The sequence below is a fragment of the Cololabis saira genome, chromosome 13, assembly GCF_033807715.1.
Source record: "Cololabis saira isolate AMF1-May2022 chromosome 13, fColSai1.1, whole genome shotgun sequence".
Classification (NCBI taxonomy): domain Eukaryota; kingdom Metazoa; phylum Chordata; class Actinopteri; order Beloniformes; family Belonidae; genus Cololabis; species Cololabis saira.
The window spans coordinates 14,931,465-14,951,805 of NC_084599.1; the positions used below are offsets into that span (position 1 = coordinate 14,931,465).

The 20,341-nt window shown below is 37.3% G+C and overlaps 1 protein-coding gene and 1 long non-coding RNA gene across 2 annotated transcripts; both read left to right on the forward strand.

Annotated features, from left to right (window-relative positions):
• The first annotated feature begins 22 nt into the window (after nt 1-22).
• Nucleotides 23-18,690, forward strand: spef2 (sperm flagellar 2). The gene is made up of 37 exons (XM_061738964.1): nt 23-80; nt 1,579-1,681; nt 1,793-2,045; nt 2,235-2,405; nt 3,181-3,300; nt 3,391-3,461; nt 3,556-3,775; nt 4,235-4,423; nt 4,846-5,018; nt 6,038-6,115; nt 6,306-6,477; nt 6,681-6,894; nt 6,987-7,060; nt 7,489-7,535; nt 7,775-7,885; nt 8,859-9,076; nt 9,412-9,478; nt 9,585-9,739; nt 10,624-10,748; nt 11,025-11,152; nt 11,527-11,662; nt 11,780-11,917; nt 12,122-12,267; nt 12,377-12,428; nt 12,517-12,591; nt 12,689-12,767; nt 13,251-13,337; nt 14,953-15,091; nt 15,460-15,532; nt 15,635-15,791; nt 15,886-15,992; nt 16,252-16,434; nt 16,685-16,777; nt 17,020-17,190; nt 17,425-17,640; nt 17,788-17,910; nt 18,534-18,690. The coding sequence occupies exons 1-37, from the start codon at nt 23-25 to the stop codon at nt 18,561-18,563; spliced, it is 4,752 nt and encodes a 1,583-aa protein (XP_061594948.1). The 3' UTR covers nt 18,564-18,690.
• On the forward strand, nt 12,382-12,822 carry LOC133458225 (uncharacterized). The gene is made up of 3 exons (XR_009783932.1): nt 12,382-12,428; nt 12,517-12,591; nt 12,689-12,822. It is a non-coding gene; the product is annotated as an uncharacterized LOC133458225 (long non-coding RNA).
• Nucleotides 18,691-20,341: the final 1,651 nt, after the last annotated feature.

A 20,341-nucleotide genomic window follows, 5' to 3' on the forward strand; every position in this document is an offset into this window, starting at 1 on the left:
GCATTTTATTACACAAAGGAGGATGTCAGATATATTATACAGGTGGCTAAACCAGGGGCTCCGGCTTTCGAAAACTGTCAGTAAGTATTTATATATACATATCGCCCCAGCTGATGCTATAATCGTTGTTGAAGGATTGCACATGTATGAATCTTTATACAACATATAGACGGGGTTTAACCTAATGGTGATGTTTCTGCAAAGTTTTCTTTTCAAAGTATAGTTTTAATACATTTTCAGTCATATCTTAGCTTGTCTCTATTTATACACATTACCCAGCGAATATTTTTTGGTTGAAAAGACGTTTAAAAGACGATTATGGTCACCGTTGAAAAGACGCACAAAACTGGTTCAAACGTGAACGTTTTTCTACCGGCTATTTGAAGACGTTTAATGAACGTTGACTTACAGACCATATTTCACCAGGAAATGCAATATTACAGAAATTCTACCGCTCTTGAATTGGTTTGATATTGGATATTGGATATTATGAATTCAACACCCATAAAACTTGTGATACATACCACTGATTTTGGTCAAACCACTTGTGATGTGTTCATGGTCATCTAGACTATATATCACAAAACAGTAATTATTAAAAAATCATATATATGGACATATATATGGGCTGATTTAAAAATCATATATATGGGCTGATTTAATGTGGTTTAATGAATTCAACACCCATACAACTTGTGATACATACCACTGATTTTGGTCATATTGCTTGTGATGTGTTCATGGTCATCTAGACTATATATCACAAGAGAGTAATTATTATAAAATCATATTATGGGCTGATTTAATGAGGTTTAATGAAAACAATCAGTGGTATGTATCACAAGTTTTATGGGTGTTGAATTCATAATATCCAATATCCAATATCAAACCAATTCAACCGCGGTAGGAAATTCTTATTTTTTAATGTGCACACATAATGTATTGTCATTTTGGACCTTAGTAAACCACATTGAAATTTGCATTGAAAAACCAGTATTGGAAATTAAGGTGAAATTTGGTCTAAATATGAAACGTCTTCAAATAGCCGGTGGAAAAACTTTCACTTTTGAACCAGTTTTGAACGATTTTTCAACATAGCCGTTTTTTCAACGTCTTACTAAATAAAAAGAAAAACCACGTGACAAACTACAATAATTTATTTTATACAGGAAACGTGAACAATTCAAAAATATTAATTTTTAACATTCACGTGCAATATTCAGAAAAAAAATGTCCTCAAACCTACAACGTATTTAAGATGTACAAACTCTCCTATGTACAATATCCAGAAAAAAATGTAGAAAAATATTATATATATTAAGGACCTCAAACCTACAACTTATTTAACGATATTAAGAGATGTACAAACTCTTATTCTATGAACATTAACGGGAACAACAAACTTTCTCCATAGGATTTAGTCAAAGCCCCCCCAGTCCTGCCTGTTTGAGGCAGTAGATTCAACTTACACTTTTCATTTATAGACATAAGAATAAATCTTATGTCTATGAATTTTGGTAGCTAGTAATTATTAAGTTCATTAAGTCTAAGGTTCATGATTTGTGTTCATGTTTACAGATGCAGAGAGCTGTGCCAAAGATTTCTCTAGTGGTTACCTCATTGGAGAAATTCTTCATAGATATCAGCTGCAAGATGATTTCTCTCAGTTTATAAAGAAAGAGTGAGTTTCCCCCCTTTATTTCTCATGCCTCTGTTCTTCTCCTTTGACTTGAGCTTACTTCCCAAACCTCTGGAAAGTCTTGATAGTTAACAATCACCTATTCTGTCCTAGTACCGCCATCTCCAAAGTGAACAACTTTAGACGCCTTGAACCTTCTCTAAAGCTACTGGGGATTTCCTTTGACATGAAAACAGCCCAAGACCTGATGGAGGAGAAGGAAGGTGTTGCCATGCACGTCCTTCACCAACTCTATGACCTGCTCAAAAAGAAAAAAAATGCAGAAATTAATAGAACAACGATGGAGATCAAGCAGCCCCAAGACAAAACATGCCTGCACAAAAAGGAGCATGAGATCTATTCTTTTGTAAGGCGGCAGTTAATATTTGTTTCCAACATTTGTAGTATACGTTTGTGTTACATGCTAGTTTCTGGGGGTTTATTAGTAACATTTATTGCAACGAATTGTCCTACATTTTATTAACAGTGAGAAAATGAGTTTGATTATCACATTTAAAAACAAAATGTATTTTCAAACATATTTCCTTCTATATAGCGGCTTCCTCAGGTTGTGAAACCTGATGCAGAACTGAAGCTACAAAAAAGTTCTCAGCGCTATGATGAAACGTGCCAAAAGTTGACCATCAGATCGGTGATGGCTCAACCCATCCAGCAAACAATACAACTAAAGATCCAGGATGAGAAAGGAAAAAGAAAGAGTGAGAAGGTACAAGAGACCATAGAGAAATACCATGTCATTTTTTTCTCCATTTATTCTTTCAACATGAATTCATCAGACATGTCAAACTCAAATCTACCGGCTCATTTTATTTGGCTCACAACATCATGCAAAGCTAATTGTGTGCTTAAAATACAAGACTGGTCTGGATTCATACACGGTCCACAATGACATGTTACCAAACACATCTTGATTTCGTCACCTGTTTCAAGATGATACCCATTAAATTGCAGTATCTCAAATTAAGCTATTTCCTTCAATGGTTTTGTGGTTGAGTCTTGGATTTGAAACAGAAATGTTCAAAAAAAGAAAATCTTATGAAGAATGAAAGGGAATAAAAAGATGGAAGGCAACCAAAAACATGTTTCCTCTTAATGGAGAGGAGCTAGTATTTTAGTGGTCTGAAGGCCGACTCGTCAGCTTATACAATAGTAATACAGTTTTATATATTATATTTTTAGTTAAATGCAGAGGCAATTATGTAATATGATTAAAAATAAAGCAGGTACATTTAAGTACTCTTGTATTTAGTGTACAACCGGCTCTTTGACACTAACCATAATGCTGATGCGGCCCCGGAAGAAATAGTCAGACACCCCTGGTATATAAGGTTTTTTATTTTTTTTATTTTCATGCAACACAAAGTTGCCATTTTATCATGATAAAAGCCCATGTAGTAAAAAAATACAACAGATAAAAAACTGATAATGCGACCAAGAGTGTTAAGCACATGGAACTGTGTGTGTCGCAATTTTGTCATCAGAAGCAGCAGGACATGACTTGTAACCAGGCCACTAAAGTCCGGGTGCCGGAGCCATTTTCCTCGTCCTCATCAGTCAACAAAGAGAGGAGACAGTTGCAGCGCAAAGAACAAGAAGGAAGGGTATGACTTTCAGAGTGAATTTCATTTCAAGCTTGTTATCATGAACTTTCTCAGATGATTGTTTTTATTATTTTTATTTTGTTCACGCAGAGGGTCTATGCAGAAATAACCAAGTTTGAGACAAACCAGAAGAAACTTCTTACCTCTGGTTTTGGTTCAAGGTGAGGGACAGGGAAACTGTTTGTATTAGTATAGTATTATAGTTACATTGCGTATTCTCTCTCATATTAAAGCCTTATTTTCAAACGTTTTCAGTTCTAGGGGTCAGCCCCTCCTTACAGATTTCCCCCCTGTTGGCACCAAACGGGGCTGTAAAGTGCCTGGAGGTGGAACCGAGGTGCTGGTTCAATCCAATGACAAGTATATACAGGAGATCCGACAGAGGAAGAAGGAGGAGGCCGATTTAAGTGAGCGCCGACAAAAAAGACAAGACAGATTCTTAGTGGAACAGTTGAAGGCCCGTCAAGCTGAACAGGTGAAATTCACAGTTTCCCTCACCCCCAATACATGGGAATCCGATATAATTCAGGCTCCTTTCATTATAAAAAAAAAGTCCATCCCTTTAGAGAACTTACAGAGAAGATGTTTTTGTGAAAAGACTGCATATCGATGCCTGAAACGCAAATGCTGTAAAATGTAAAATGATCCAAAAAATTGAGGGCAAATCTTTTAATCTCCACTTTGGAACTCATTAATATCCACTCGGTCTTATAGTAATATTGTCCACAAAAAGTGTAACATGTATTGGGTATCCATAAAAAATACAACTGTTTAAGAAAACAAGTTTATTCAGGAGAGTGCATCTTTGAGATAGGAGGTTTTATGTTTCGGCCATCGACCGTCCTGCTGTCCTAATGGTTTTCAGACTAATTGTTAATGTACTATTGCCATTTTGATTCTGAATCATTAACTCAATGTGCTTCCTCTGATTCAGGACGCCCTGCAAAATGAACTGTTGGTGAAGAGTCTGACACGTCAGTCCAGGGCAGAGCAGCGTTTGGTTGCTCAGCTACTCCAGATACGTAAGGTAAAAGAGGTGATCATTGAAAACCGCCGGTACAGAGAGCAGCAGTACCAGGAGCGAAGAGAGAGGGATTTCCAAGAAGCTCTGCACAGGGAATTGGTGAGAAAATAAACAGGGAAGAAGAAGAATTAGCTCTGTGATTACATAGTTTGGGATTTTATAAATCTAGTGGAATATGTGAGGCAAAATAAAGATGATTTTGAATAATGAAGTGGTGAATTGTGACTTGGGTCAAAATAGTTGGTACAAATAGCAGGCGAAGTAGGACTATATAACAAAACACGCATATGACAGTGTCACTCAGATGATATGGTTTTATCTCTGAGTGCAAAAATGGGGCTCACTTACAGTAGGGTAATATTTTTGAGGGGGAAAAAAAACTGAAAATTGTACAATGACAGAGTAATGGGTCAAAATAACACATTAGATGGGTAATGCTATGTTCCATTGGAATTTGTTTTCTGAGTTGTGTTCAGAGTCCCCACCCTCTGACACTATCTTTCTGATTGGGCTCTGTATAGGTTTTGGCTCAGGAGGCTAAGTTAGCCCGTGAAATGGAGATCAGAGAGGAGATTGAATACCAAGAGAGGATTGCTGCTGAGATAGCCCAAAGTAAATGGAAAAAGAACGTTGAGAGCTGTAAGGGCATTTTGGAACAGATAGTGGACTTGGCAACAAATGTTGGAGAATATAAGTAAGTAATAATAGGTGCCTTTGAAAGATGCAACAGAAACATATTAATGGTGGGCTATCAGTGACAGCAGGAATTTTCTAAACTTTAAGTAAAAAAAAACAACCATTTCTGTTCTATTTTTAATTAGTTATTATAATTAATGACATTGTTTATTTTTATGGATGAACATGGATAAATTGAATGAAAAGTTGATTCATTTTCTTTCAAAAGAAATAAACCCAGATAGTTAAAAAAATGAAAAAAAAATGAAAGGATTATATTTGAAAAGGATGGACAAACTGAAATCTGAAGACTAATTATAAAAAAAAGTATATTGCAAATAATGATTTGATGTTAACAACTATGAAACATTAAAAATATTGAAAAATGATTGTAAAAGGGACATTTAGTCACATAAATTTGCTTTTATGGGTGTCTTCTCTTTATGCTGTCACAATTAAATATCAAATCATTCAACAAGCTCTGGTTACAACACCCTGCATAATATTCATAGTATGTAAGTTACAGCGGGTCTTATGAGCATCATCTACATCAGCTTTTTCAAACATATCCACATGAACCATTTCTGTTTATTGTTAATTTCAGTGGCTTTTTTTTTAATTAACATACAGTGCAAACAACGACAAAAGACAACATCAGTATGTGTGTGTGTGTGTGTGTGTGTGTGTGTGTGTGTGAGTGTAAATAAGATGATGAAAATAGATACATAAATTGAGAATATTAATTTGAGAGTAAACAAATAAATAATTATCATATAGAGTGGTGTAGCATGATATCATATAAATATAGCATAATAATATAGTAATATCCTAATATAACGTAATTTTTATAAAATATTATAACATATAACCAAATTATAGCACCATACTATTATATATAACAATATAATAATACTATAGTTTAACATCCCATGAGATTTCATAACTTAATATAATAATATGAAACAATATATCATGATAATGCCAGGAATAATTATTAGAGTTAGAATTGGTAATTTATGTTTTGCAATGGGGGGTGAGGTCAGACCGGGGCGTCAGGGAAGAGAGCAGGAGCCCCCCACCAGACTCCAGTTGCCCGACCGGGAGCCCCAGCAAGAGGCAAGTAGGACGGCAGTGAAATTTCAGTGGCTTTCTATTACAATAATGATATATGCATTCTGACGGCATTAAAAAACATAATTAGAATAAAAAGTTCAAAATAGAGTAACCATTTTCAGATGCTGTCACTTTCAGCACAGTTGCAGTTCTTGCTTTGTCTTATGTGTTTTTCATACGGTGTCATTCCCAGGCAGATTCCAGGGAAGATGATGAGATACTGGAAGGAACTGCTGTTCATAGGTCTGCCTCTGTATGAGCCAACAAAAACCCATGAGGAAAGCTCCAAGTCCTCCCCTTCACAAGACCCCACAGAACTTAAGAAGCAGGAGATACTCAACAACCTGGACTATGAGGAATACACGGTGAGTTTGACACACGAATGCAGTCGTTTTGACAAAATGTTGTGTTTGTTTGTCTGTACTTGCATGTAGATCATCTTTCTTGCATAAATAACATTTTCAGAGAATAATATTACACATAGCCAAGAATACACGGAAAAATAAAAATATATATATTATTGGTTATAGCAGAGCTGTCTGAATTCTAAAAAACGGTTATGTTGTAGAAAATGGCAGGTGAGTGGGCATGGCCAGAGGAGGCAGGGGAAACAACATTACCTCCACCATACAAGGACATTCTTGGACAGCGACTTAGAGAACTGGTTCCGCCATCCGTTGTGGAACCGTCCACTGCTTTATTTCCTTGCTCTACCATCAAGGCCTGCGTCCTAGGCAAGTTTTGCTCGGCCAACAAGGAATGCCTGGCCAAGATTGGTAAAGGTATACAATCTGAATACAAACATCACCACTCATGAATAGATTTAGTCTCTGCAAAAATAGATATTAGGTTTGTGTGTTGTTTTCTGCTTCAGCACTTGGCATCTATGTGTTATCGATGGATGCTGTGATTGAGGAGGCACTGAAGGCTTACAAGAATGGTGAAAAGGTAAATCATTTACAGTGTTGTTAATCCTTAAGTATCCTGTTTTATGTATTTAAACAATGCTCATAATTTTGCATTCAAGAGATCTTTAGGAAGATTTCAGACTCTCCTAGGCTTGTGAAACTCATTTGCATGACGTATCCCTTTTGCCTCAAAAAGCCTGCAATGATATTACTCATACACATTTTAAAACAACTCTTTGTGGGCAAAATCTAAAGGTCACGGAGCCGCATGGTGAGAATGATAATGAGGAATTTCTCACAAATTCTGCAATGACAACAGGTGGGTTACCTGGCCGTCAAGGTTTCATTCTAGTGTTTTTTTTTTGTTTTTTTTTTCTTAGAAAAAGTGATAAGTACTGTGTTGTTTGCTTGTTAAAAGGAAAATACGCAGCTGGTTATCTGATGTGATATGTTTTTGTTATTTTCCAGATCTTCCAGATAATATCCAAGAGGAAAGTAGAGACCATGAAAAAACTGTAAGTATATTTTGTGTTACTGCTCTATTTTTTATCCACTGCCTCAATTTTTGTATTTAGTCACATGGTACCCCCATTATCAGCACTAATTATTCTGAAGAAAATAAAAAAAACAACATTTTTTATAATAATACATTTTTGTGAGAGTATCAGTATTTGAAATATTGAATGGTAACCATGTCTCTTCCTTAAATTATCATGTGTCATGTTAATTTTGTACCCGTTTTTAATGTATGTTTTATCCAGCTGACTATCCGTGCAAGACAAGGGGCAGCTGTAGACATGGAGATGAGGAAAGGGAACACTATTCCAAATCAGCTCTTGGTTGAAATGATGGTAGAGGCAATCAGGTGAGATCATAAACTACACTACTATCTACATGACCTATATTTTATACAGGATTTGGTCAATAACATTATCCTTATTTTACCATACACCATTTTTCATCATATCATTTTAGTATTTCTTTGAAGGAAGCAAAATAGTATCATAATCATAATTGTGCAGATGTGGAAAAGACTGTTGGTACGTTTCCATTCAGGAAAGAAAAACCCACAATGGGCACTAAAATAACTTGAAACTGGAAAAAGAAACAATAAGCAATATTTCACGGAAAATTGAGGAATGAAAATCAGACATTTCTTTTGAATTGGGTCCGACAGGAACTAATAAAACTAGCTATTTGTCTTGAATCTGTGCAGGGTACAATGAAGACATTGTGGAGTAAAATGTGATGTGCAGAGTCAGAAAGCTTTGTCTCAGTCGCAGGTCATGGGTCCTCCAACAGGATAATGACCCAAAACACACAAGTAAAAACAGCCAATAATTGATATGTATAAACTCTGTGATTCTTAAGTCATCTTCTATCTGCCCTGATCTAAATCCTATTGAATATCTATGATGACTGAAACATGCAGTCTGGGGAAAGCACCCTTAAAACATGAGACTGGTAGAACCGTTTGCAAATGAAGACCAAAATACCTGTCTACAGGTGTAGAAGTCTCATCGAGAGTTACAGATGTTGTTTGATTGCAGTGACTCAAAAGGTTATGCAACAAAATATAAATGTAAAGGATACCAACTAATGTCAAGGTCAATTTCATAAGGTTTTTTTTTTTAATGATTCTGTTGAACTAGAATTAAACAACAATGTCTGGTTTTCATTCTTTTTTAGTAAATTATTATTTATTTTAACTTTTGTCAGTTTCAACTTCTTTAATGGCTCGGCTCCAGCAAATTTCTCCACATCTGTATATACTATGTGGATGATGAAGAACCTCACAAATATTCAATTAACTGAAACAGTTGCTTTGTCCTCCTTAGTCAAGTTCCAGCTCAGTCATCCTGGATCCTGGATGGTTTTCCTTATGATATAGCCCAGGCCCAGCTGTTAGAGAAAGCCCTCGGGGGGTCTGTAGACGAAGAGAATGAAGTTGTAAGTGAGAGGGCAAACCCACCGCCCCCTGCTCCAGTGCTGGACTTAGCTGTCCTGCTGGATATCCCTAATGAGTGTGTGATCAGACATGCATACAGCTTTATAGGTATGTTACACTCCCTGCATGCATGGATAGATAGATAGATAGATAGATAGATAGATAGATAGATAGATAGATAGATAGATAGATAGATAGATAGATAGATAGATAGATAGATAGATAGATAGATAGATAGATAGATAGATAGATAGATAGATAGATAGATAGATAGATAGATAGATAGATAGATAGATAGATAGATAGATAGATAGATAGATAGATAGATAGATAGATAGATAGATAGATAGATAGATAATTTTTTTTCGTTTATGTTTAATTCCTTTATTGATTGAGACCTACATATGGTTTATGTGGTTGTCTTGTTTCCAAACCTGGCACAGATACAGAAGCTGCAGCGACCTTGCAACCGAATGACAAAACCTTGTATCTGGCACAGGTTTCACATAGGTAAGAAGATAGAATCAGACTGGAAACTAAGACACCTGTACATACATTACATCTGCATAATGTCAGCAGGACTGCATGCCCAGTGTTTTCCATTTTTTTTCTCAAGGATCGAAGTTTTTCAGTGTACGTGGCCAGACCTGAAGGAATGGTTTGGTGAAAAGCAAAACATTTTGGTCCATGTTGATGCTGAAGTAGAACATGAGAAACTTTACAACACTTTGGAATCCTTATTCCAGCAAGCTATGCACAAAAAACGGGAAGGTAACGTAAATATTAGCACCCTCATGTTGTTGCATTGTCCCTTTAAGAAACAATTTGCCCATTCTCTTATGTGGCAGTAAAATAATTATAATAGGCATTTTGTCTTATCAGAAAACAAGAGACAAAAGATTGTTGTTTTTTTTCCTGTTGAAGTTGTGGGATTACAAAGTGTGAAAGCTGCTGACACTTGGGGGCTCAGTGCAGCCGTCTTACAGCAAGAAGGTCCTGGGTTCAATTCCCACCGGGGACCCTGTGGGCGCTGACTGCGTGTTAGTTTCACCCATGACTTCAGCGCCCACACCCTGGGTGGGGTTGGCGAAAGGGCCTTTCTGTGTGGAGTTTGCATGTTCTCCCCGTGTTCCCTTGGTAGCTAATGTGAGCTACCCTCACAAAAACATGCAACAGTCCTGGGCTACATACTGTCCAGAATAACATTATCCTTCCATGCGCTACGTCTGGCCGGAGAAGCCCCACCCTGTCTGGTGAAAAGAAGCGGCCTGCAGGTTAAGGAGGAGACCTGAGCTCAGTGCAGGCCCTCCCGGGGTTGGTAGAGGATGGCAATGCCCAGGACTGTCACTTAGGTAGGAGCACTGGGTGATAAAAGATGGGGAAAAAAAATCAGGATAAAAATATATTTAAAAAAAAGAAAGCCGCTGACACTCAAGACACAGAGAGACAACAACTCAAGCCGTAGACCCACTTCCAGTTCTTACCGATGAAGAACATGACCCTACAAAATCAGACGCAAGTGTGCAGAAGGAAGAAGTCCAAACTGAGTCTATACATTGCAGATTCAACACACACTGCCCAAAAGGTGTGTGTGTGTTACAGTTATACATTGTTATTTTTGAATCATTATTTTAACGTATTTTTCTGACAAATAGAACATGCATCACTTGCCTCTGAGTCCAAAGACGATGTTCACGGAGTCCCAAAGAACCAGCACAAGCTCGTCTCTTCAGGTGTAGCTCCATCCAGTCAAGACTACGTGGATAATCCTCTGCCTCCAGTAAGATACATCTTTTATATTTTTGTTGTTTTTCTTTATTTGATTATTACAACATCCAAATACACGTATGAAGGCTACTGCTAGTTGGTCTTCTGGCTTCATCTAGTGGACCTGTAGTCTCATATCTGTATTGCCTATTAGAGTGTATTAAATGTTATGTGTAAATGTGACATCTTTGTGCAATGTCCTTTGTTTCACTGTTTTATTTTACTTTCCTTCTCTCTCTACTTTATTAATTTCCACATTTTTTTTTCTTTGTTAAATATATATCCCTAGGAGATACCACAGCACCTGTGCTCATACTGGGACGATGTATGGGATTCCTATGTAAATGATATAAAGAAAGTCATGCAGCAGCTGCGCTCAAAGCGCAGTGCTATTGATCGTCAGCTTTTTTCAATCAGGTACTAATGCGAGCCGTTTAGGTAGAACAAACATGATTTGTCTCACTACAAACTAGGAAAAACACGAAAGAAAGATTATAATGTGCACATTTGTACACTAGTAAACCATTTAGGCCCTGAAAATCTCTAGTTTATTTGGCAACACTTTGAGCTACTAACAATTTGTTGGTCCTTTTTTATCTTTCTATTTTAAATTTTGTAATTGATGTTTACTGTTACAGATTCGGTGTTAAGTGTTGAACTACTGAGCATTAACTGCCACGCCATGAAAGTCCTAGTCTGAAATATTTTACAATTGAAGGAAACATTTATGTTCATAGAATTTTTAATTGTATCCTTTCACAAGTGTTTTACCTAATTCTTATGTTTTGCAGAGAAAGATACAAGCAATATTTGGCACGTCCAGACATAAAGCAGGAGTTACTGTCTCAGTGGCAGGAGGTCTTCAATAGCACACCTGATGATAGAGACTGTGAGGAGATCAAGGCAGAGCTACACCTGAGGCTGGATGTAAGGAGGCAATAACTGTCTTCCAAAGCTAATATTCTTTAACTGCTCATAACATAACTTTGCTGAAAATAAACATATTGGGTAGTGTATATTTAAGATGTTCTGGTGTGCAAACAGGAATTGCATGAACGACTGTGGGACATCACTAACAAACGTAAAGAGGAAAATGAGCAGGAGAGGGCTGAGCTCATGTGTAATGACTGGTTGGATGAGCACACCTTTCTCCTCATCAAACACCACTCTATATTAACGCAGGTATCTCTACATACCCTAACCATTTGGTTCAAAATTATTTTTCTAACCTTTCTCAAATCTCTGGTCTTTGGGTTTCTTTTATTGATATCATACATTTTTAAGCTTAACAGCATCTACTTCCTTTCCTCACTATGGTTGTTTTTTAATACCATTTTTTTTTTTAAATGAAAACAAAAACAATGTGGGATTAATGACGTTCCACAGGTAGAGCTGAGCCGTTTCGAGGAAACATCTGCTATTTTAAGAATCTACTATTTGGGGATGCAGAGGCAAGTGCCACTTGAACCACTCCCCAAATTTACCTGTAATCCCCTGCTGGAAACACCTGGAATTGAAGCTCAGGATGAGAGGTGAGAGACAAGAAACCCACTAATATTATCAACCTTAGCATACCAGCTAGTAGAAGATTGCAAAGAGTGTACGCTTATTGATATTGAAAGATTGATTTTGTTTCAACAGATCTCACTCCTCAAAGAGCAGTAAGAATGAAAAAAATGAAGAACCTGAAAAGGTTAGCTTTCCTGCTATACTCAAATGAAGATGATAATGGAGCTATTCAGACACAGTACATAGTGACTGTTTTCATTGTTTGTTTTCAGCCATCACACGAACAACTCCTCACTGACTGTGAGGCAGCACTTGAAGCCATCAGCAAATTGCTAATTTCTCAGAACGTAAGTCTGTCTAGTCAATTAAGTATTTGCGTAACACTATTTTCAAGGTACTCTATATTAATTATGCATTGTTTTTTTTTGTTACTAACTTTTACAGGTTATGCAAGTGTCAGCAGAAGCCCATCAGCCAGAGATAAAAGAGAATGAGGAGAGTTTACACGAGAAGGCAAAGCAAGGCAAGTTTATTTGTATAGCACAATTCAACACAAGGTAATTCAAAGTGCTTTACATCAATATTAAAAGCAGCAAGACACAATTAAACAGTAACAAGTCAATTTAAAAGGGAAATAGAAATAAGAAATAATAATACAATACACTGAAATAAAATAGAATAAATAACAAATAAAATGAAGTCAAATTATAAGAAAAGAGGTAAAATAATAAAAAGCACAAGTTGTTAAAAAGTAAGGGTAGTAGAGTACAGCAGGTAAGTATTTAATTTAAGAGTATGCTTCAGTAAACAGTAATGTTTTTAGCCTTGATTTAAAGAAGCTGACAGTTTGTTCCACAGGTGAGGAGCAGAACAACGTAAAAAGAAAAGCAGTCAGTCAAAAAGGCATGCTTTTGTAGACAATTTTAAAAACACTTGATAAAGTGTACATGTTCCATAGCTTTTCTAGATTATTTGTAACTCACCATTCATTCTCCTCCTGTCCAAGATGATGACGATGGCTCAGTGAAGATTGAGTATCAGGAAGGTCGAGAGACATTTTTTCAAGAATATCCAGCTGCACTGAATAATGAGGGTAAACGCACACACACACACACACGCACGTAAAATATCTACTCCTGGGTGATTATTACAATCCACTGAATTACCAAGGAAACATACAAAGCCTTTTTTCACAAGCTGAGATAATTTCCTGATGTATAATGAAATTTGTATGACATGTCATGAACCGTGGCTGCATTCCATTCCACTGTGTGCATAACCAGTGCTGCCTGCCTTCATGTCATCTAATGGAGCATCACATAACATTTTTCTACTTCGAAGAACCTACAACATCACAAATGCATATCACCAAAGTTGACTGAATAATCTTTTCAGTCCACTTTGCAGTCCACTTCACAGGAAGCTACCACACAGTTGGAAGACAAAGACAGCACCCCATTTAAACAAGATGTGGACCAAGCAATTACATTTCACCCCCGCTTTAGGGTGTATCTCTTTTGAGATCAGTGAAAGAGCCTTTACCTACCTTGCCAAAAGTTACACTTGTACATCTTGAAGTACTGTATCCTTCATCCGAGAGCATATACTGTATGACCCTGAGAGCCCACATTGTGACAAACACACAGCAAACTGAGCTCATTCCTCTTTTAGACATAATCTTTTGGCCAGCCGTGTATTGAACTGCCCAAAGTTTGCTAAAACAATGCACTGCAGTGTTTTAACTGGGAATGCTTTAGTAACATAATAGTCAGCTGGTGCAACGGACAAGAAAGGTGATAATTGCGACATATGTGTTTGAGGAATTTATGTAGCTTTAATTCAACTAAAATACAAAAAGCACTGCGTGACGGGCAGATAATCCAGAGGAACAAACATAAATTAAAACAGACAAAACAGGTAACACAAGGAGAAGATGGAGTAATAAAGTCAAGTAAGCAGAAAACAGGCAGGCAGGGAACTGAAGCTGAGCCTCGGGTTGCAAAGATGGAGATCAGACGAAGGTGTAGCAATTGACAATGGAAAAACACAGGAAGTATATACTGGATGAAACAAGCAAAATAAACATGCAGAAAGACCATTACAGACCATTGCAAGAATTTTTCCTTCACTTATAGACTTGGAAATCTTGGACATTAATATTGGTACTGTGTGTGCTTTGTTCAAATTTTTAAAGGCAAGCTTTAAGAGCTATAATCTTTGTTTAGATTTTTTGTAATGGTGGGTTGTGTGTGTTCTTTTGTTCTTCTGTACTATTGATGCCACATTTGCCCAAAAATGGGAACTTGGAATTGGGAAAAAATTAAATTAAAAAAGTTGCCCATAAAAAGTTCAACATTAGATATATTATTTATAGAGTGTTATTGCCTTGTGATCTTTTTATTTTAAATTAACTGTCTAGCTACTGATGTCAGTTTACTGTTCATGAAAAAGAAAAATAGAGATGCAAAAAATGAGTTTTGACTCATTTACTTCCAATATACACTGAATATGGCCTGATTTGAAGTTGTGGCTTTTGGTGATAGGTTGATATAAAACCATGAAAGACTGCTCTGAAAGTGAATAATATAAAATATACATATATGCAAAAGTTCCTCTTTAAATACTGGTGCATGTATATGTGTATGAATAATCCATCAAGATGTGTGTATCAGTCTTTGCATGGGTCTCTTCCTCTTTTTGTTTTCTAGAGAATAGAGCAACGGTGCACATTGAGCTGGTGAAAAGACATGGCCTGGAGATGGTACACTCTCTGCAACGCAGAGCACAAGATATCTCTGACAAAATGGAAAACTGGTTACAAGCACAGTATCTTGCAGAAATGAAGTGGTATGATACATGAGCATCTGTTCCTGTGTGATAATGTCTGATGCAGCCAAGTGTGTATATCTACAACATAAATATGAATTAACTGCATATGATTGATCATAAAGCTAAATGGGGGAAGTTAGACTATGTAGTTAAAATGCAGAATAAACTGTTAAACCAACTGTGTTTTACTTTAATATTTACAAAACATAAGTGATATTCAAATCAAAGTGCTTTAATAGTGAACTTGATCTAGAACAATTATTTAAAAAGATGTTATATAGAGCTTCTCAAAAACCTCGGGTTTTGAATGACTTATTTGTCAGATCAGCCACAGAAAAATGTTGCCATAAATTGTACAATATTCCCATCTCTCTTATTTTCTACAGTATTGACCAATTATCAGAAGTGGCGCGCCACCACATAGAGGCTGGAGCTACGTTGCAGTATGAGCTGGTGTTGGTTTGTAATGGCTTAGATTAACGTTTGAATATAAGCCCCAGTATTTACATTTAAAAAACAAAATGCTCCAGTTTAACATCTGAAACATTTTCTTTCCTTCAGGAAGGGTCTGACTTCTTTATAAATGAAGACCATCTCTTGGTGGAAAGTCCTGCTCCTCCTCTCCGTCCAGCTCCTCTGGAGACACCAGTAGGGTCCACACCAACTATCGTTCAGCTGGAATCACTCCGCCATCAGCTGTGGAGCGCTGCTCCATCAGGTGCATGCAAGGCAGACACGATGTAGTGTAACTGGGTCAGTTAATCATTTATCCATATCGAGAAGTCATTCGTTTTCCTTTTTCTCACTTTCAGGTGTCATGTCCAGCACTGCATTCTTCGGTTTGCTCAAAGAGTTGGTCTCTGTCAACACGGGTAGAAACACTGTGCCAAAACCCTGGATGGGAAACACTGAAGCAAAGGTGGAGACCCCCCCGCCAAAAAAACCATTCCATACGTACATTGAAAGTTATCGTACTATAGTTTGTTGTGACCATGTCCCTGGGTCTGCCATAGGATGTGCTCTTTTTTTCTAATGTATTGTTTTTTATTCTATACATGTGCTTTTATGATATGATTTTACAAAGGATTGGCATTGTTTTGGCATTGTTGAAGCATCTCATGAAAAAAAAACAATTTCTTTGAGAAAGAACAATAAAGACCTTATCTCCTTTTTCCCAGTGGGTGGCGATTGTCTCTCTGCTAACGGATGACTATGAGCTGATAGACTGGCAGCGGTTTCTACTCAGTGCTGCTCTCCCTTGGCCTTTTCCCTCACTAACACAGCTACTGGTTGTACTGGGACGTTTCAAGGTAGCAGATGTTGCTAGTACAGGCTATATAAACGAAGAGCAGTACCTAAAGGTTAGTCCTTGATTCAGGTACTTTTCTGGTCAGACATTTTAACTGTTTTCAAACACAAAAACTCCTTCTCTGTGTTACAAGAACATATCCACTCATATCCCCAGTGGTACCCCCTTGTGTCATTACTGCCATTTTCTTTAGTACAGTATATTGTCTGTAATGTGTAGGCTATTTGAAGATAAAATGAGAACTTTAGCTTACCAAATATAAAAATAAAACAAGTTTCTCTAACTGTTTCTTTTATCACCAGACGGAGTTGTGGTTTTCCAGTGATACCATACAAACTGTTTCTGAAGACCCTTCTGAGCCTTTGCCTTTTGACCGTCTGGCTAACCTTCGCAAGGTACTTGGGTGTAATATTTCACAGCTTCATTCTTTTTTTTCTTAAAATGTAAAATTCAACAAAATCGGCAGAGCCATTGACAAAAACCAATTAACAAATTAAGTAATCATACATGTACAATAAAAGATTACAAAGCTTTTACAGTCACATCAATTTTACTCTCGACCTTGATGTCTTGTGTTTACAGTTGATATATTCGGGACTGTGAAAGATTAAACATTTATTCTATTCTTGCCTCCTAGTTCTTTTTCCAGCTGTTTGCAGACCACTCATTCTCTCCTCCTCAACTGGATTACGTGTCGATGCTCCAGTACTTTGCAGCTGACCCTGACCCCGGACATGGTTTTATCAGAGCACTTAGTGTGGTGCTGGGACAAGATCTCCAGCAGCCTTCAATGGACCACGCTGTTAAGGTGAATTCACAAAAAGATCAGTGAACAAAATCCCAATAAAATGGATTTAAGTCCTTGTCCAATACTACGCAATACATTTACATTTTCTGTCAGTCTTCTCAAATGGTCCAGATGAATAACTTAAACCAGTATTTTACCATTATGTCACTAATGGTTTCCCAGTAGGAATTGTCAGATTTGTAGTGTCTAATATTTGTTAGAATTGAAGCTGTCTGTGCTGTCTCGGTGTTGTAGTCTCTGCCCAGCATAGAAGAGGCCACAGAGCTGGTCTCTTTGGAAATTAAGAGCGCCTACAAGGAAGATGAGACTCCTTACCCATCAAGCAGTCATTTCAGAGAGCAGGAAGTGTCGATTTCTTCTCTCCTTAATGTCTTCTGCCACAAAGCTGTAAAGATGAGAGGCAAACACCGCCTTCCTCCAAGCTGCTTGAGTAAGGAGGAGCACACAGAGGTATCTGTCTCCCTTTGAATACTCAAATACTCAATACTCAGTATTTAGGGAAAGTAAATGAATTAATCAGTGATTAAATGTAGAAAGAAATGTAAATGTTTTATTGCTTCCGTCATGGTAATTCTGTTTTTCCTTGATGGCCTCTAGAACCTGACACGTGTATACGGAGAACTTGGATACGACTCTGAAGACTGTGTTCCGTTCTCTGTTCTTTCTAAGCATCCATATACCCAGATATTGATGGAGACCTCAACGCGCTACCAGCTCGTTGTAAGTGTCTAAAAATACATACTGATCTAAATTTTATTTGAACCTATGATCCATCTCTTTGAGGAGAATCCAAAGTTGCACATCATTTGTTTCCTGCTGCTACGATCAGTCACACAAACTGACTTCTACTGAGTCACAGACTTAACCTGTGGTGGAAGTCTGAAAATAAAGACTGACAAAATAATCAAATGGTCATTTAATGAAAACCTTGCAAGGGATCAGCAAACAAGCACATCAAAGAATAATTGCACACTGATGGTTTGCTCAAATTGTGATTTATAGACAAAGATTCTTTAAGTAAATGTATAATGATCTATAGGTGTGGTTTGATGACAAATGTCATCAAGTCTGTAAACAGTCAAGGAAGAAATTACAATGGACAGGTGATCAGCAGTTCCTTCCTGGATTCAGATAAAGTTAAACAAAAAACAAAGAGCATAAGATAAGATGGTTGCATTTCCAAGACTCAGACAGTGAGTTCATTCAAAGTACAAGTCAATCAAAGTGCATCATATAAAGTATTACCATGTGTCCGAAATGTAGAATACATTGTTATTTTTCCATTACAAACCTTTATTTTTTTTCTAAATGTATTTCTCTCTGTCTTTCTCTGTTTGCCTCAGGATATTCACCAAGTGCTCCAGGGTGATTAGGATGAAGGACGGCCTAGTGATCGGGATGAAGGAGAGCCCAGTAGTAGTACAATTTTGTAAAGGATATGGCACATTCAGTACAAATAATCTTTTTTTTTCTTTATGCAATATGAAAAGCTCTTTAATAGCAACATACTGATTAGACTGTAGTTGATGCAGACAGATCCATTCATGTTTGGGATGAAGGAGAGCCCAGTAGTTCAACATGTAGTTCATTCATGTTTTTGCTTCAATAATAAATAAATATAAATATATACAGCAATCTCTTGGAAATTACTGAAACAAAACTAAGGGAGGGAAGTACATCATATTTTGAATAATGAAATTACCTCATTGATGGGTGGGTTGACCCCTGTAACTTGCTGTTCATTTTCCTCACACAATCCTGCAGTTTTTCTGACTGACTTGGTTTTATAACGACCTGACGGACACAGAAAAGCACCATTTGTGCCTACTGTTATATACTTTGTTGTCTAGTACAGTGTTTCCCAAACCTGGTCCTCGAGGCACACTGTCCCGCATGTTTTATATGTTTCCCTTCATCATCACACCTGATTTTAATTAATGGTCCTAATTAGCTTGTCATCACAGTCTGCACAACTCTTGTTGACACAGCCACTTTTATCACGGTGTGCTGAAGCAGGGTAGCATCTAAAACATGCAGGACAGTGTGCCTTGAGGACCAGGGTTGGGAAACACTGGTCTAGTAGTATAACTATTAATGAGGAAACGGAGACCAGGAAGCTTTGCAAGTCTGCATGTATTGAACTTCAACTCAGGACAAAGGGGTCACTTCACAACATATGCCACAGGGGGTGTAACCGTGTCCCTGTAGGGACAAACTTAGGCTGTCAATACACAACACCTACAATGAGAGCATTGTAGGTGGTATTTATATTTTTATATATGATGCGCTGACTGGAGAGCACTTTTAATTTCGTTGTACATAAGTTATAATGACAATAAAGAACTATCTATCTATCTATCTATCTATCTATCTATCTATCTATCTATCTATCTATCTATCTATCTATCTATCTATTGTCCAGGATAACCTACATGTCAAGCTTGACTGCCAGTTACAGTAAGACCTGCCACGCCACAGGCAAACCCATAACAATTTATTTGGGACAATGTTAGTACTTTCGGAAAAAGATATATATGTCTATGGCTGTGAAGAGGAGGATGAGGATGCTGGAGCAGCCACCGTGTGGGACTGGTTTTGGGACTGTAATGGCGCTTTTGCACTAGTACCTATTCAGCACACCTCTGCGTTAGATGAAGTGATAGATGTAAACCGAACCTGGACGTGTGTGTGGTTGCTTGTTTGTAGGCCTGTGATGGACTTGTAACTCACCTTGTGTGTGTTCCACCCTTACTTTTACTAGAATGGCTGTTCAGACCACAGAGCTACAGACTGAAAACCTGTCCAGGGGCCGGATTCACCAATATGTTCTTAAGAACAATCTTAAGAAATGTCTTAAGATCTAAAATTAAGAAGTTCATAAGAAAGTTCTTACTGTAAGAAAGAAATGATGAAAGAAATAACTTTTACACAAAGACAACTCATATCATCTGCAGCAGACCACCGTGTTGATACAGGAACAGGAAAAAACAGATGAATAGAAAGTTCAGAGTAAAACGCACTGCAACTATTTTATCATCTGTAGTACCCCCAATCAAACACTTCATAGGAGCAAAGGGCCACGTTTAAAATCATAAACTAGAGTCCGGACGAAATAAACCATCATTTCTTAATAAGATGGTGACAAGGAACT